Source organism: Thermobia domestica, chromosome 16 (assembly GCF_964235325.1).
Source record: "Thermobia domestica chromosome 16, izTheDome1.hap1.1, whole genome shotgun sequence".
Taxonomy (NCBI): domain Eukaryota; kingdom Metazoa; phylum Arthropoda; class Insecta; order Zygentoma; family Lepismatidae; genus Thermobia; species Thermobia domestica.
In genome coordinates, this window is record NC_137469.1 from 134,421,651 (window position 1) to 134,440,285 (window position 18,635).

The 18,635-nt window shown below is 39.2% G+C and overlaps 1 protein-coding gene across 1 annotated transcript in view; it reads left to right on the forward strand.

The window, feature by feature from the left end:
• Positions 1–15,951, forward strand: part of LOC145673432 (dynein light chain 2A) — a 56,284-nt gene extending 40,333 nt beyond the window's left edge. The window contains exon 4 of the mRNA XM_081743132.1: positions 15,411–15,951. Coding sequence (XP_081599258.1) covers positions 15,411–15,576 — 166 coding nt within the window. The 3' untranslated portion in view covers positions 15,577–15,951. The remainder of the gene's footprint in view (positions 1–15,410) is intronic.
• Positions 15,952–18,635: the final 2,684 nt, after the last annotated feature.

An 18,635-nucleotide genomic window follows, 5' to 3' on the forward strand; every position in this document is an offset into this window, starting at 1 on the left:
TTTGTGCTACGTTTGTGCCGGAATGTACCGCAAAAATTTTCGTTTGTACCACTTCCGGTACGAAGTTATAAGAGTTTTAAAGTGGGGGGAGCTGGGAAAACGGCAGTCCGCCACCTAGGAATTTCAAAACTAAACCTACGCCAATCGTTTGTCCTACGTTTGTGCCGGAATGTACCGCAAAAATTTTCGTTTGTACCACTTCCGGTACGAAGTTATAAGAATTTTGAAGTGGGGGCTGGGAAACGGCAGCTTCCCACCTAGGAAATTCAAAACAAAACTTATGTCAATCGTTTGTGCTACGTTTGTGCCTGAATGTACCGCAAAAATTTTCGTTTGTACCACTTCCGGTACGAAGTTATAAGGTTTTTAAAGTGGGGGTCTGGAGAATCGGCAGCCTCCAAACTTGGAATTTCGTAACAAAACCTATGCCAATCGTTTGTTCTACGTTTGTGCCGGAACGTACCGTAAACATTTTCGTTTGTACCACTTCCGGTACGAAGTTATAAGGTTTTTAAAGTGGGGGGGGGCTGGAGAAAAGGCAGCCACCAAACTTGGAATTTTGAAACAAAACCTATTCCAATCGTTTGTGCTAAGTTTGTGCTGGAATGTAGAGTAAAAATTTTCGTTTGTACCACTTCCGGTACGAAGTTATAAGAGTTTTAAAGCGGAGGTTGGGGAAACGGCAGCCCCCACCTAGGAATTTCAAAACAAAACCTATGCCAATCGTTTGTGCTACGTTTGTACCGGAATGTACCGCAAAAATTTTCGTTTGTACCACTTCCGGTACGAAGTTATAAGGGTTTTGAAGTGGAGGGGCTGGAGAAACGAAAGCAACCAACCTTGGAATTTCGAAACAAAAACTATGCCAATCGTTTTTGCTACGTTTGTGCCGTAATGTACCGCAAAAATTTTCGTTTGTACCACTTCCGGTACGAAGTTATAATAGTTTTAAAGTGGGGGGCAAAATTCAAAAACATCAAATTCAATACAAATAGAGATAGAAACATTGAGTTAACGGAAATCGTTAGTGCGCTTATAAGCACTAAGCACTAACGTTAGTGCTATCATATTTTGGAATTTATTCAAGATTTTTGGTGGGGGGGCCAATTTCAGAAATATCAAATTATATACAAATAAAGGTAGAAACATAGTGTTAACAACAATCATTAGTGCATCATTAGTGCACTTATTCGCACTAAGCACTAACGTTAGCGCTACTATATTTTGAGATTTATTCAGTAAATTTGGTGGGGTGGTCAACTTCAGAAATATCAAATTCTATACAAATAGGGATAGAAACATGGGGTTAATGGCAAACGTTAGTGCATCGTTAGTGCACTTAAACGTACTAAGCACTATCGTTGGTGCTATCATATTTTGGAATTCATTCAAGATTTTTGGTGGATGGGCAACTTCAGTAATTTCAAATTCTATACAAATAGAGATAGGAACATAGAGTTAACGGCAATCGTTAGTGCATCGTTAGTGCACTTAAAATACTAAACACTGACGTTAGTGCTACAATATTTTGGGATTTATACAAGATTTTAGATGGGGGCCAACTTTAGAAATATCAAATTCTATACAAATAGAGGTAGAAACATGCAGTTAAAAACAATCGTTATTGCATCGTTAGTGCACTTAAATGCACTAAGTATTAAGGTTAGCATTACCATATTTTGGGATTTATTCAAGATTTCTGGTGGGACCAACTTCAGAAATATCAAATTTCATACAAACATTTAGTGCTTTCTAGAAGCACTAACAATACACTAATGAATGGCATTAATTTTTTGTTAGTGCTTGAAGTTGACGCAAGTTCACCGTGCCCTCCGAAGATATTGTACCTGTAGCACCTACACTAATGAAGTACTAACGTTAGGGGTTGGTGCACTAAGAACCACTAACAATTGCACTAGAAGATATCATTAGTGCTTTTGAATATGGCGGAAATTTGATGCAATTAAAAATTCCCAATAAATGTCTTATAGGAGTTTAGTGACATTTAATTGTCCATAAGTACACTAATATTGAAGGACAAACGAAACTGTTAGTGTTTTCTAGAAGCACTAACGATGCACTAACGATTGCACTAGAATAGATCGTTAGTACTCTTGAATTTGACGGAAATTTGACGCAATGAAAAATTTCCCATAAATTTATTATGTGTTTCGTTACATGTAATTGGCCATAACTAAACTAATATTGAAGTTCTAACTAAATTGTTAGTGTTTTCCAGAAGCACTACCAATGCACTAACGAATGGCACTAAGTTTTAGTTAGTGCTTGAAGTGGGGGCGCTAAGTTCACTCTGACCTCAAAAGGTATTTTAATTGTAGCACATTTACTAATGAAGCACTAACCTTAGGTGTAGATGCGCTAAAAAGCACTAACAATGCACTAACGATCGCTCTAGAAGAGATCATTAGTGATTGTGAATTTGGCGGAAATTTGATTCAATGAAAAATTTGCCTAAATTTCTTGTGCGTCTCGTGATATGTAATTGGCCATAACTACACTAATAGTGAAGCACTAACGAAATTGTTAGTGCTTTATAGAAGCACTAACGAATTGGACTATTTCTTCCGTTAGTGCTTAAAGTGTCGGTGCGAAATTCACGCTGACTTCCCCATAGGTTTTTTTTTACTTGTAACACCTACACTAATGAAGCACTAACGTTAGGTGTTTGTGCTCTAAGAAGCAATTACGATGCACTAACAATTGCACTAACAGAGGTAATTAGTGCTTTTGAATGAGATGGGAATTTGATACAATGAATAATTTCCCATGTGTTTCTTATGGGAGTTTTGAGACCTATAATTGGCCATTTCTACACTAATGGTGAAACACTAACGAAACTACTTGTATCTTCTAGAAGTACTAACAATGCACTAACGTATAAAACTAATTTTTTCGTTAGTGCTTGTAGTGGGGGCTAAGTTCACGATAAATTCGAAAGTTTTCTTTCCTTGTAATATTAGTGCTTCCTTGTGCACCAACACCTAAGTTTCGTGCTTCATTAGTGTAGGTGCTACAAGTAAAATATCTTTGGTGGTCAGCGTGAATTTGCGCCCTCTTCAAACACTAACCAAGTAATTAGTGCATTCGTTACTGATTCCTGAAAATACTGACACTTTGTATGGAATTTGATATTTCTGAAAATGGCCCCCACCAAAAATTTTGAATACATTTCAAAATGTGGTAACACTAACGTTAGTGCTTAGTGCATTTAAGTGCACTAATCACGCTCTAACGATTGCCGTTAACTCCATGTTTCTACCTCTATTTGTATAAAATTTGATATTTTTGAAGTTGGCCCCCCACCAAAGATCTTGAATAAATCCCAAAATATGGCAGCACTAACTTTAGTGCTTAGTGCTTTTAAGTGCACTAACGATGCACTAACGATTACCGTCAACCCCATGTTTCTACCTCTATTTGTATTGAATTTGATATTTCTGAAGTTGGCCCCCCACCGAAAATCTTGAATAATCCCAAAATATGGTAGCACTTACGGTAGTGCTTAGTGTGTTTAAGTGCACTAACGATGCGCTATGTATAGTGAAAATCTGTCTGCATAAAGATGGGTGGGGGGCTAACTTCATATGAAGTTGGTCCCCCACCAAAATCTTCAATATCTCGTAAACGCTGATAGCACTAACGTTAGTTCTAAATGCACTGACGTGCACTAACGATGCATTAACGATGTGCAACGTTTGGTGTAATTTGGAAGAGGTGGGGGGCCAACTTCAGGCACGTTTTTTTTTTTTTTTTTTTTTTTTTTTTTTTTGCGGTACATTCCGGTAAAAACGTACCACAAACGATTGACATAGTCTTATCTCGAAATTCCAAGATGGGGGGTTCTGGAAACGGCAGCCCCCTAGTTAAAACTGTCATACTTTTGTACTGGAAGTGATACAATCAAAAATGTTTGCGATACATTCCGACACAAATGTTGTTAAACGATTTGCATAGGTCTCGTTTCGAAATTCAGAGGGGGTATGAAAACTGCAGCCCCGTAGTTTGAAACTCTCGAATCTTTGTACCGGAAGTGGTACAGAAAAGAGTTTAGCGAAACGTTCCTGTTCAAAAGTAGTGCAAAGAGTGGGCATAGGTTTCATTTCGAAATTACTGGGTGCAGGGTTGCCGTTACCACAGCCCCTCTTGAAAACTCATATAACTTCGTACCGGAAGTGGAACAAACGCAACTTTTTGCGGTACATTGCGGCACAAACGTAGCACACACGATTGGAATAGGTTTTGTATCGAAATTCCAAAGTTGGAGGCTGCCGTTTCTCCAGCCACCCCCCCCCCACTTTAAAACCCTTATAACTACGTACTGGAAGTGGTACAAACGAAAATTTTTCCGGTACATTCCAGCACAAACGTAGCACAAACGATTGGCATAGGTTTTGTTTTGAAATTCCAAGTTTGGAGACTGCCGTTTCTCCAGCCCCCCCTTTAAAACCCTTATAACTTCGTACTGGAAGTGGTATAAACGAAAATTTTTGCGGTACATTCCGGCACAAACGTAGCACAAACGATTGGCATAGGTTTTGTTTCGAAATTCGAAGTTTGGAGGCTGCCGTTTCTCCAGCCCCCACCCCACTTTAAAACCCTTATAACTTCGTACCGGAAGTGGTACAAACGAAAAATTTTGCGGTACATTCCGGCACAAGTGTAGCACAAACGATTGGCATAGGTTTTGTTTTGAAATTCCAAGTTTGGAGGCTGCCGTTTCTCCAGCCCCCCTTTAAAACCCTTATAACTTCGTACCGGAAGTGGTACAAACAAAAATTTTTGCGGTACATTCCGGCACAAACGTAGCACAAACGATTGGCATAGTTTTTGTTTCGAAATTCCAAGGGTGGAGGCTTCCGTTTCCCCAGTTCCCACTTTAAACCCTTATAACTTCGTACCGGAAGTGGTACAAACAAAAATTTTTGCGGTACATTCCGGCACAAACGTAGCACAAACGATTGGCATAGGTTTCATTTCGAAATTCCAAGGTGGGAGGGCTGCCGTTTCCCCAGCCCCCCACTTTAAAACCCTTATAACTTCGTACCGGAAGTGGTACAAACAAAAGTTTTTGCGGTACATTCCGGCACAAACGTAGCACAAACGATTGGCATAGTTTTTGTTTCGAAATTCCAAGGTTGGAGGCTTCCGTTTCTCCAGCCCCCCCCCCCACTTTAAAACCCTTATAACTTCGTACCGGAAGTGGTACAAACGAAAATTTTTGCGGTACATTCCGGCACAAACGTAGCACAAACGATTGGCATAGGTTTTGTTTTGAAATTCCAAGTTTGGAGGCTGCCGTTTCTCCAGCCCCCCACTTTAAATGACTTATAATTTCGTACCGGAAGTGGTACAAACGAAACTTTTTGCGGTACATTCCGGCACAAACGTAGCACAAACGATTGGCATAGGTTTTGTTTCGAAATTCCAAGGTTGTGGGCTTCCGTTTCTCCAGCCACCCCACTTTAAACCCTTATAACTTCGTACCGGAAGTAGTACAAGCAAAAATTTTTGCGGTACATTCCGGCACAAACGTAGCACAAACGATTGGCATAGGTTTTGTTTCGAAATTCGAAGTTTGGAGGCTGCCGTTTCTCCAGCCCCCCCACTTTAAAACCCTTATAAGTTCGTACCGGAAGTGGTACAAACGAAAATTTTTGCGGTACATTCCGGCACAAACGTAGCACAAACGATTGGCATAAGTTTTGTTTTGAAATTCGAAGTTTGGAGGCTGCCGTTTCTCCAGCCCCCCACTTTAAATGACTTATAATTTCGTACCGGAAGTGGTACAAACGAAAATTTTTGCGGTACATTCCGGCACAAACGTAGCACAAACGATTGTCATAGGTTTTGTTTCGAAATTCGAAGTTTGGAGGCTGCCGTTTCTCCAGCCCCCCCACTTTAAAAACCTTATAACTTCGTACCGGAAGTGGTACAAACGAAAATTTTTGTGGTACATTCCGGCACAAACGTAGCACAAACGATTGGCATAGGTTTTGTTTTGAAATTCCTAGGTGGGGGGGCTGCCGTTTCCCCAGCCCCCCCACTTTAAAACCCTTATAACTTCGTACCGGAAGTGGTACAAACGAAAATTTTTGCGGTACATTCCGGCACAAACGTAGCACAAACGATTGGAATAGGTTTCGTTTCGAAATTCCAAGGTGGGAGGGCTGCCGTTTCCCCAGCCCCCCCACTTTAAAACCCTTATAACTTCGTACCGGAAGTGGTACAAACGAAATTTTTTGCGGTACATTCCGGCACAAACGTAGCACAAACGATTGGCATAGGTTTCGTTTCGAAATTCCAAGGTGGGAGGGCTGCCGTTTCCCCAGCCCCCCCACTTTAAAACCCTTATAACTTCGTACCGGAAGTGGTACAAACGAAATTTTTTGCGGTACATTCCGGCACAAACGTAGCACAAACGATTGGCATAGTTTTTCTTTCGAAATTCCAAGGTTGGTGGCTTCCGTTTCTCCAGCCCCCCCACTTTAAACCCTTATAACTTCGTACCGGAAGTGGTACAAACAAAAATTTTTGCGGTACATTGCGGCACAAACGTAGCACAAACGATTGCCATAGGTTTTGTTTCGAAATTCGAAGTTTGGAGGCTGCCGTTTCTCGAGCCCCCCCACTTTAAAACCCTTATAACTTCGTACCGGAAGTGGTACAAACGAAAATTTTTGCGGTACATTCCGGCACAGACGTAGCACAAACGATTGGCATAAGTTTTGTTTTGAAATTCGAAGTTTGGAGGCTGCCGTTTTTCCAGCCCCCCACTTTCAATGACTTATAATTTCGTACCGGAAGTGGTACAAACGAAAATTTTTGCGGTACATTCCGGCACAAACGTTGCACAAACGATTGTCATAGGTTTTGTATCGAAATTCGAAGTTTGGAGGCTGCCGTTTCTCCAGCCCCCCCACTTTAAAACCCTTATAACTTCGTACCGGAAGTGGTACAAACGAAAATTTTTGTGGTACATTCCGGCACAAACGTAGCACAAACGATTGGCATAGGTTTTGTTTTGAAATTCCTAGGTGGGGGGGCTGCCGTTTCCCCAGCCCCCCCACTTTAAAACCCTTATAACTTCGTACCGGAAGTGGTACAATCGAAAATTTTTGCGGTACATTCTGGCACAAACGTAGCACAAACGATTGGCATAGGTTTCGTTTCGAAATTCCAAGGTGGGGGGGCTGCCGTTTCCCCAGCCCCCCCACTTTAAAACCCTTATAACTTCGTACCGGAAGTGGTACAAACGAAAATTTTTGCGGTACATTCCGGCACAAACGATTGGCATAGGTTTTTTTTCGAAACTCCAAGGTGGGGGGGCTGGCGAAATGCACCTGATATAGTGAGGTGAGTGAAGGAAGAAAAACATCATATAGTCAGGAACAGGCATAATATAATGGGATCGAAGAGTGTTACGTTAACATTGAAGAGGAATAACATGCACTTATTGTGATGGCATGTTCAGTTACGACGAATGCGGAATTGGAGTAAATATAATGGATGGTGCAGTAAAAATAAATGAAGATTAAATGTAGTGCTCTGAACGCCACATCACAGGGATTTGTTAGTGCTAAAGAATTAAGTTATCTGGGGCCATTCAGAAACTTAACAGAAGAAACCTATGTTAATAAGTAATTAGGATGCATGTAATGGAAATATGAAACATGAAAGTTCAAGTGTTCGGTAAATGGGAAAGATTTGGGGATTTAGTATAGCATCATTTAACTGCAAATAATATAGTCATGAAGTGCTGTAAGGGAGTATCCACGTAAGTTGGTGGTGTGTCTTGATCCTGGTAGTATCGTAGGATATCTAGTAGCATGGGATGGTGCTGGCAAATGCGCGTGAAAACATATCGAGTATACGAAGTTGTTTGAGATAAAGGTTTGCACGGGCTCGGGCCCAGCCCGCGAGCCTGGTTTGGGGCTACAGAGCATATATCACTTCAGGCCCGAGCCCCCAACCATATTTCTCGGGCCTTTTCGGGCCTAACTTTGTAAATACTGTACAACGATATACATTGTACCATTCTTTCTGGAAAACTTTTAAAGTACAACTGCAAAATTAAACCTCTAATTGCTGTAAATAAAAATACAATTTTGCATTAATTATTAAGTTTCTGTAATTCGGGCTTCTTTCGGGCTCATTTGATTATGACACGAGCTCGGGCCTAAATGTTCAAACATATTTCGGACTCGGGTCGGGCCTCATACTGTAAATTCCGGCCCGTGCAGACTTCTAGTTCGAGATGAGGCAATAAAGGCGAAAAATCATGTAAATTAAGTGTCTCGCTAGCGGAAAGCTGATACGATATTCTAAGCGAAGAGCATGACACTCTAGGATAGCCAATTTCTAAACGAATTTTGCTGGTGCGGATGTCTAGGCAGTATGTCCACATGTTAACGTACTGTGCATAAAGGCCTTATACGTATTAAGTACTGTTAGTGTTTTTAGTCCCCAGGTTTTATCAACTAAGCGCTTGAGTAGGTTGTCATATTTTGCTCTTGACATATGACCTTGTTGAGGTATGGAATCCAAGTAAGATTGGAGTCAAATATGACATCAAGATAAGAGTATTTGACAGCGGGACTGGTGCATAATCCACTTGGAGGTTGGATTGACCCAGGTTTCTGTGTACTTGTGAACGGCGTCTACTGGGTAGGAAAGCAATAGCCTGAGTTTTGATGGAATTAATAAACCGTCTATGTTACATCAGCGTACGAATGCGTCAATTGCTGTTTGCATGGATTTGCTGATGGATTGCACTGTGCGGATCGTCGTGAAAAAGGCGGTGTCGTCAGCAAACTGAAATATGTTTGTGTTGTTTGGAACAATAAAGTCGGTAACGTATAATAGGTATAATAAAAGAGGAAGTGACGAGCCTTGAAGGATGCCAGATTGTAGGAAGATTAGATGAGATAGTATTCCGTTAATAGAGATGTAAGCTAAGCATCATACTTTAAAAAGGATGGATGAATCAGATATATAAAGAAGATAAAAATAGCTATGATATTTGTATGGTAAACCAGGGTGTCAAACTTTGTCAAAAGCTTTTCTAGATGAAAGGCTACCAGTCAAGAAGGAAAACCTATGTTATATTGATTATAAACAGCCGTGGATAATCGTAATAACTGATACAGCGTACTAAAATGAGGTTGAAAACCGGCTTGGTGAATGGGAAGAAGGTTTAAGTTGAAAGATGATTGTGTATGCGGAGTATTAGCAAAGGCAACTAGCGAGGTAAATAGGAATAAGATTGTACGTCAGATGAAGGTACTCCAAGAAAGCTCACGGACATGTTTTTGTCTAGCCAGGAACAGAACCAGAGGCCCCACGTACCAGAAGTAAGCACTCTATTGCTGAGTCACTCTCTTCCCCTGGCTCAGGAAAGGGAGAACGTAAACCTGCGTCAAACCAATCGAGAAAATCAGAGCCATAAATCGTTGTTACAAAATAATCAGATTTTACCAGTGGCGTAACCAGGGGATTCATCCTTCTCAAGTCCCTCCCTTAGTGAAGTGATTTTGAAAATGGCTTCTCCTTACATACAGTATTCTATGTTTTATGCTGACGTTACGACTTTGTTTTTTTATATAATTTATCAAAAAAAAATAATTGAGTTGAGTTTAAAGTCCCTTTCAGCAGCGAGGCTATATGAGACTGCACCTACTGATTAACGTGGAATCCGAATCACGTGAGCTCCCGCCGGAAATGGAACCCGGGTCTCGCACGACAAAGGCGTGTACGCTAACCACTTAGCCACGAAGGAGCTCCTCACAAAAAATAAGTACCGTACAGCCTTATTAAAAGAAAACTCGCCAGAGGCATTTATTTAACCCTTCATAAGAATTCATCAAACTAATTGCATGTATATGATGTATTCTTAATCTCTTTGACCTCTTTCTCTGTAGCATATGCGCCAAAATTCACCATCTGTGGGGGCAAATAGAAAGCATTTAACAAATGGAACACAGTCGGTTAACAGAACTCAGAAGCTGCCAGTGCGCAAAGCTGTGGAACACAAACCTAGTGCCCACTCAAGCCTGTCCCTGGCCAAGCACAGCCACCAGATGTAGCAATCTATATTCTCTAGTCGATGGGTTACTTGAGTACCAAATTTCGTTCAAGTCCAGCCAGTACTTACTGAGAAATAAGATACGAGGAAAACATACATACACACTTACATACATACACTTGGAGTAAAACCATAAACTCCTCCCGCGTGCTTATGCAGGGAGCTTAAAAAAAAAAAAAGTAAAAGTTTTAAAAAATATTACTTAGCTGCTGCTCGAAATTTCAGGTCTGGTCCCCATTATGTGTGAGCGTATGTGTGTGTGTGAGAGCCCCCTTGATAATTTTGTAGCTACGCCACTGGGTTTTACTCTCTTCAAAGTACCAAACTCGCACCTTGATTCCAGCTTTCCAGATCCGCATACTACATAAGATACGAGTACTAATGAAGCGGGATTTATATTTGATGAGACCCTAAGCAGTGTTGGGTAAGTTACTTGTAAAAATGTAACGCGTTACAAGTTACTTTACCTTCTCTTAAAATGTAACGCGTTAGTAACGCGTTACTTGTCCCAAAAAAGTAACTGTTACTTTACTTCGAAAGTAACGCGTTACTGACGCGTTACTTTCAGGTCCGAAACTTTAAAAATATGAAAAAGAATTATAACTCTAATTTACTACTATTACTACCGCTATTATTATTATTATTAATGCACGTTCTGAATCGCTTTATGTAAATGCAAGGACAAATTTTTACTTGATATATGAACATTTTTATACAATGTAACATTGATAAAATGCCGTACTGCGTTACTCGTAGCGATGGACTCGAGCGAGTTTTCTTTGACACTCGATTCGACTAGAAACAGACATCTTTGAGCTCGACCCGAGAACTCGACTCGAAAAATTTCCTCCAACTCGACTCGAATTGGGGTCGAGTTTCGAGTCGACTCGAGCCAAATCCGGCGTGTAATTTCGAGTACATTCTTCAAGTATATTACACAGAGAGTATAATTATTATCAAAGACAGTACTACTACTACAACTTATATTGTTTTTATTATTATTATTATTATTATTATTATTATTATTATTATTATTATTATTATTAATTATAACAATACTGTATATAAAAATGAAAGATAGGCGGTTTGTATTTGAATACTAAAAAACTAGTTGATTGCCAACCTCGGTAGTCGTGAAGTCTAGGAGTCAAGGACTTGTTCACGAGCTTCTGAATTTGGGTTGAGAGTCTAGTTTGAATATTCGGGTTGGAGCCAAACTCTGTTAAAAGTTATAGGGCACTGGCCAAATATCTTCAAAACTGCTCGGCCCGGGTTTAGAATTGTCAACGACTCGAGCAGCTCGGCTCACAGCTCATTCACTATCGACCCGAACCGAGAAATGAGCCGAGCCAACAGCTCACCCAACTGACTCGGCTAGAGCCCTCCGCTCAGTTGAGCCAAACCGAGCAAATAGCTCATCCCTACTAAGCCAGCTCGAGCCGATGGTTCACCCCAAGTGAGCCGGCTAGAGCCATCTTCTCAGTTGAGCCGAGCCGAGCTGAGTTTGTTATAAAAAATCTCTTATGGTCTCGCTATCGAGACGAGACGAGATGTTAGCAGTGTCCTCTCTCGTAAGCAATACTAAAAGTATTCCATATTACTGTTTGAAAAAAAAATGAAATGAAATCTTTAAGTTTAACTTCTCACGGTTATGCCAGTTAGACTAAAGGAGACGGTGATAATGAGAAATGAGTGAAATGAGGAAAGTGGGAGGAAACGGGAGAACTCCGAGAAAACCCACGAGCACGATGTTTGTCCACCACAAAGTACACACAACGCGAGCTGGGATCGAACCAGAGACCCCAAGCACCGGAGGTAAACGCTCTACCACTGAGCCACCGCGCCCCCCATATTACTGTTTAGCTTACATTTCTCATGGCTTTTGTTTTCCAGTGTAATCAGGCCATGATTTCAAGAATCTTAAAACGAACGAGCCATTTATCAAGCTAGACTTGACTAGAAACTCGACGCGAAAAACTGAATCGGCTCGGAACTCGACTCAAGGATATTACCCTTGACTTGACTCGAAACTCGACTTGAATTTAAGTCGAGTCGGGTTTTAGCTTGACTCGTGCTCATCCCTATGCGTTAGAAAAAAACGGTTGCTTATTACAATTCTGCTAAACTAATTATGTAATAATAACAATGTTGTTATGTAAAATTAAAAATAAAGAATATAGAGAAACATTATACTATAATCAGCGGGACTGTAGGATAAGCAAACTGATCTGAAAGAACTCCAATATTACCATCAGCAAACTATTTTCTAGTAATAGAGTAGGCCTGATCATCAGAACACAGTTTATTCATATTAACCACTTATTGTAAATCGTTAATTATGACACCCTAGTTGTTGATAAATATTTTCCGCCGGGGCACTTCAGACACTTTACTTTTAAATTCTGTCTACCATCATTCTCAGCTCTTAAGAAAAAAGTATTCTTTCAAATGTTCGAACGGTAAAATGTTTTCGTACTCCATCTTTATAAAAACAACACCAATGAAAGTAAAATAGACTGCAGGTATCATTGCACTCCTAGTTCACTCACTGAATGCATTGATTTGGAGCTGTCAAAATCTACGACAAAATCTTCCAGGTGCTTGCAATCAGTACACGTGATTTCCCTAAGGCTATCCTCATCCTCAAAAAACAGCAAGTGGCACTACGAACTTGTCTGTTTCTCTGTGTGTCTGTGACTGTCGGTCACTGACATACGTAGTTCATGCTCGATTGTTTCATTCTGAGAAATTCACTTACAGGAAAGAAACATTTGTTTCCGAAAAAAAAAATACATATATTGTAGTTACTCATCCGAAATGTAACGCGAAAAAAGTAACGCAAACTAGGTACGTTACTTAAAAATTTGTAACGCGTTACCGTTACAGTTACTTTGGAAAAATGTAACGCGTTACTAGGAAACGTTACTTAAAAATTAACGCGTTACTTGCGTTACGTTGCTTCCCAACATTGGCCCTAAGCTATTGAAGGTAATAGGGTCCCTCTACATCTAGTTATCCTTTGTCAATGACTGCACTGCAGCATGCAGCTGCATGCTATGTGTTGCCATGAAACCACTCCATGAAGAATGTTGGCACCCTATGTACAGAAATGAGTAAACGTGTGACATTTTTGGGAGTAATCTAACAGGAGGGGTCGCATTACTTACATCATAGAAGCCTACACATAGTGCTCTCAAACGGGTCGGGTCGGGTGTCGGGTCAGCTCGGGTCGGGTTATTCGGGTCGGTTTGTCGGGTCGGGTCAACTCGGGTCGGGTCAACTCGGGTCGGGTTATCGGGTCGGGTCAGTTCACTTTGGTCAACTGAGTTTAGGTTGAGCTTAAACTCGGCTGGAGTCGAAAGCTGCTGTTTTTCACTAGCTGCCTAGTTAAAAATGGCAATTTTCAATTGATTTTATAGAAACCATAAATCTATTTTGAACACTTGCAGCTAGTGTTTTTATGGTAAATGCTTATTTTTGTACTTGTGTGCACTTTAATTTTTAAATGTGGAAGATTGATTTTACCAATCGACTGTAATATTAATATCTACGCCAATATGGAGTCTGGATTAAGAACAAAACTAGAAGTTGTTTAAGCAAGGCCAAAAGAAAGATTGGATATGGACGACCAAGCCCAAGCAGGGCCGCGGTGGCTCAGTGGTAGAGAATTCATCTCTGGTACATGGTGTCCATGGTTCGATCCCAGCTTGTGCTAAGTGGGCTTTCTGGTGGAGAAACGCCGTGTAGTGGGTTTTCTCGGGGTTCTCCTGTTTCCTCCCACTTTCTTCATCCCACCATTTCATTCATTTCTCATGGTCACCATATCCCTTAGCCTCGGTGCAGAATCGAGAGACCTTAAACTGAATATTTCTATTTATTTCCCCAAGCCCAAGAACATCGATACAAGAACAAGATAAAGATTGGGTATGCAAGACGAAAGGCATAGTAATCTTGGTAATCTCTTGGCCTTGGTTTGGTGTTTAAAAATCAATCGCCTATTGTGGCCATAATATTGGTCAGTGTTGGCCCATTTTTTTTTCCTTGAACTGTACAGTCCCTACTAATACTAAAAGTCACTTCAAGGCTCAAATGTTAATGTTAGAAATTTATATGAAACTAGAACTCGCCAATGGAACCCGAATTCGACACACTTCACCTGGTTTCGACAGTTGCGGTACCTGAATTCGTCACCTTCAATTATATCCATGTAAAACATTAAGTCGGCATTATTCAGCTTCAAATATTGTTTTATTATTGTGCAGAAATAATCAGACGGACAAAAGAGCACAACTTAAATTTTCTGAACTGAGTAGTTACTTCGATGATCCTCAATTCGACATGCTGGAACCTGATTTCGACATCCCATGTCGAACTGAGATTACAAGTATCGGAGAATTATGCAACAAATAGCTTTATGAAAGACTTTGAACATACTTGTATGTTTAGATATTCAATTAAAATTATATTTGCACTACTGAGCATGAATTCGACAACCTTGTCGAAATCCGGTTCACGTTACGAATAAAGGCTCGTGTTTTCAACAACCCCCCGTTCATGTTACATCACAACCCTTGTCCTCACAGAAGAAAATAAAACGCACGGATTGAAAATTCTTTACAACATTAAAGTACTACTATTTGCTTGAATCAAACCTAACTTTAATAAAAAATCTTAGGAAAATAACTTGCAGTCTTATTTTTCCTTAAGATTATGTTTTTTTTCTCGAAGAGTGTCTCACACACACACAACAATGTACTTCTTTTCTCCATACATATGACTCATCTACTGTAACCGCACTTTTGACACGAGAAAAGACACTCCCATAATGTTGCCACTTCTATGCACGATTGAAGGGATGACATGTTACGCTTATTTCACAACATTTAATCACAGGTATGTCGAATTCGGGTACCTGTCGAATTCAGGCGCGTATATATAGGCAAGAAAAATATGTTTTTTTTTTTTTTTCATTTTCTATAGCGTCAGTACAAAAGGAAAGAGTGCAAAGTAGGTGTAAACTCGATCTAGGTAAAACTTATGGTTCAAAGAGTTAATGGTGTACGCAGAATTTTATAGAGGGAGGTTCAAGGGCTCAATTTCATATAATTTCAGAACAAGAGTGATTTTTGTATATATTAACTGTTTATCTTTCCATAATATCTTGCTTAGGGGAATTTAAACCCAGAACTTCTCCTCTTGCATGCACCACTGATCTGGAGTGAGATGAACACATTTACTTCTGGTAACAACTTGTGTGCATGTTAATTCTTGTCTGTCTGAATTTAACAATACTTTTTTCTCTTCCCAGATACAGACTTGTGGTATTTGCTGTGGTAGGAGAGAGGCGTTCGCAAGGAATTCAAGTGTCAGCAAAATTTCTTTGGGATATGGAAAGGGACACTTTTGCTTCTGCCTCGTTTGAAAACAACACGTTGTTTGGCACTGTAGTGTGCTTTGGAGTATATTACGAATAAATACTGCATATCTGGCTATGAACTATGATTTAGTCTTGATTCTAAATTCCTTACAAAAATATAATTACTTCAGGCTTCTACTAATTCCAATTGAATAACTAAACGTATATCAAGATGTTTTTGTTTTGAAAAGCAATAAACATTTACATGAAAGCGATATGGACACTAAATTTCTCTTCAGCTTATGAAAAAAATGATAAAAATACGTTGGCTTCGGTATGTGTTTTAGAATACATTGTGAATCAGTGTATAACTTGTGTTTATTTCTCTGAGTCCTTCATACGTAATACAGAGTCCGCCAGAAAAATGTATACACTGTTTAAGGGGAAAAAGCTATATATAATATTTCTTAATTACATTTAATTATTATTCAAACATGTGTTACAAATATTCTAGTAAGAATATGTTTACATTAGATGTTCAAAATGTTGGCCGTGCTTGGGACGCTCGAGAACCTTCGCCAGAAGATAATAATAATAATAATAATAATAATAATAATAATAATAATAATAATAATAATAATAATAATAATAAGAGATAGTGGTTGTTTTTGTCTCATACTAGTAGTGTTTCCTGAGCAAGCCCCCTAAGTTTTTCGAGAGAAACTTTTGCGCTTCATTATCCAAAACTGCAACATGCTTTACTGAACGTTATACATTCGAAAGTCTTATACTGAGTTGAGCTAACAAGAAGAAAGCAGACTTTGTCAAATGATCTTCGGGGTCATCTTTCGCGAGGTAGTAATGCACATATAAAGTGTTAAAATTACAAACTGAGAGCGAAATAGCCAGAACAGAAATAGTGGACACAACAGAAATAGTGGAGAAAAGACGTCTCAAAGTTTTCGATCGCTGCATATATCTAAGTATAAGATATGTGAAGTTACCAAATGGCGGTATGGCAGAGTGAGAAGCATTTATAACTCACGTGAAAATGGTCCCGCTTGGATAAGCTTTTATTTTCGTTTTTTATTTAACCAATAAAGTAGCCAACCATTTGTAACTACAAGTAAAATATTATTTCGCCATATGTTTATAATGCATAAAGTAATAGAAAGGTTTAAATCAGTTGTAAAATCATTCAATGTTCCATGTTAACTAGCAACAAAATGAAAACTATTCCATGAAATATTGATATCAAGAGTTATATAATAGTTACCACTGTTGTGTAAAAATTGTTCTTGACGCTTCATGTCTATATCTGTGGACAGTGTACGAATTAACCAGACCTTTGCAAAAGGGGGTGGATTGTGCTTTAGACTACAATAGCATGGGAAACTATGACAGTTATAGTCAGGAGCATCATTTATGGGGGACAGTAAGGGGCAATTGACCAACCCCCAAGAGCTTGAGGAATACAGATACTTTAATCGGTTTTTACTAATACTGTACTAGTATACTAGTAAAAGACATGAATATCTTATGTCGGTGGCGCTCTTGTCCCGCCCCCTTCCCCAAGGGAAGTCTGCAATGGCGGTCCTGGTTATAGAATACATCCAGCATTACCAAATGGGATTTCCCTCTCATCCGCATTGTAATTCGTACACTGTCCACAGAACATTTCTACTGTTTTATGCATTAAAAACACGTGGTCACAAAATTTTAGTTGTAGTTACAAATGGTTAAGTTATTGGTTAAATCAAAGAAATGTTAACTCGTGCGGAATTGAACCCGGGACCCTTCGCCTGGAAGTCACAGAAGCTCCTCACTCCTCCACGCCGTCACGTAACAGCTCTATGCGCTATACCATATATGTGGCGAGTCGGAAATGTTAAGACGCTTTTTCTCCGCTATTTCTAGCTGCTGCGCCCTATCAGTTTGTAATATCAACAGTTTAAATGTGCATTACTACCTCCCGAAAGATGGCCCCAAAATTCATTTGCCATTCTCCTTGTAAGACTGAAAAATAAAATCATAAATAAGCCACTCCCTTCCAGTGATCTTATACTATTTGAACTTGTATAAAGGTAATAATAAGAACTAAACATCAACGTTATCATTGTATGCTCTGTAATTCATGATTATTTCTTTTTATGTGATAAATTATTTTCTATGAAGGATACTTCGCAATTCTTGTTTCTGAGTCTTATAAATTGGCGGGAGTGTAGAAAGTGCGTTAAATCAGTAATTGCTCAAAGGGTTGTAAAGATTATCAAACTCCTAGAAATAATATGCTCCTCCAAATGAGATTTTCTATAGTCATTAAAAATAGTGTTATTAACAACAAGAACTACCATAGTCAATTATTTTCCCACAACAGGATATTAGATTAATGTTTGCACTTTCCAATTCGATTTTCTCTTAATAACTATTTTTATTATCTACTTTATCTTTATTATCTACTTAATCTGCTTTTATATCTGTATAGTATTTATTTTCGAAGATAGTTGTCCAGGGAAGGTTTGGAATCCTATCAAATAAAACTATAACCGCATTAGTAGGTTACCCAAATTACCCATTCTGATTTTTTTTATAGTAAAAGAAGTAGAAAGTCATAAAATCAGCTTTCATTAATTTGAAGTATTTAGTTTTAACATTTAGTACCGTATACTCTATTTGTTTCGAATGGAATATAAACTCACAGGAATGTTTATTGTTCACAAACTAGTATTTTCAAAACAAAATAACTTAGTTGCTGAGATCAGTATTTCTATTCTATTCTCAATTCTTAGTATTCTATTATACATATGAAATAATAATAATAATGTGGATCAGTGGTAGGAAAGGTTGGTGGTGTAAAAATAAGACATGGAATTGCCAAACAGGAGACCCGGTTCGAATCGTGTCCTGTTAAATAATAATACATGTGTGCCTTTGGTGTACGAGGTCTTAGTCTAGGCTCTGTCCATAAGAGCTGTAGAAAAGTCGGGGATGGCAGCAGATCTCTTCAGAACCTGTTAGTGGGTGATCAATTAATGAAAAAAATCGAAGGTAACACTTCCGCGACCGGGGCCTTCATTGTGAAATTCAATATCCAAAATGGCGCCCGCGCGCAAGTAACAAATTATATTTGAACTGAAATATCTTCTCACAGAAACAAGTTAGAAACTTCGTTTTGTA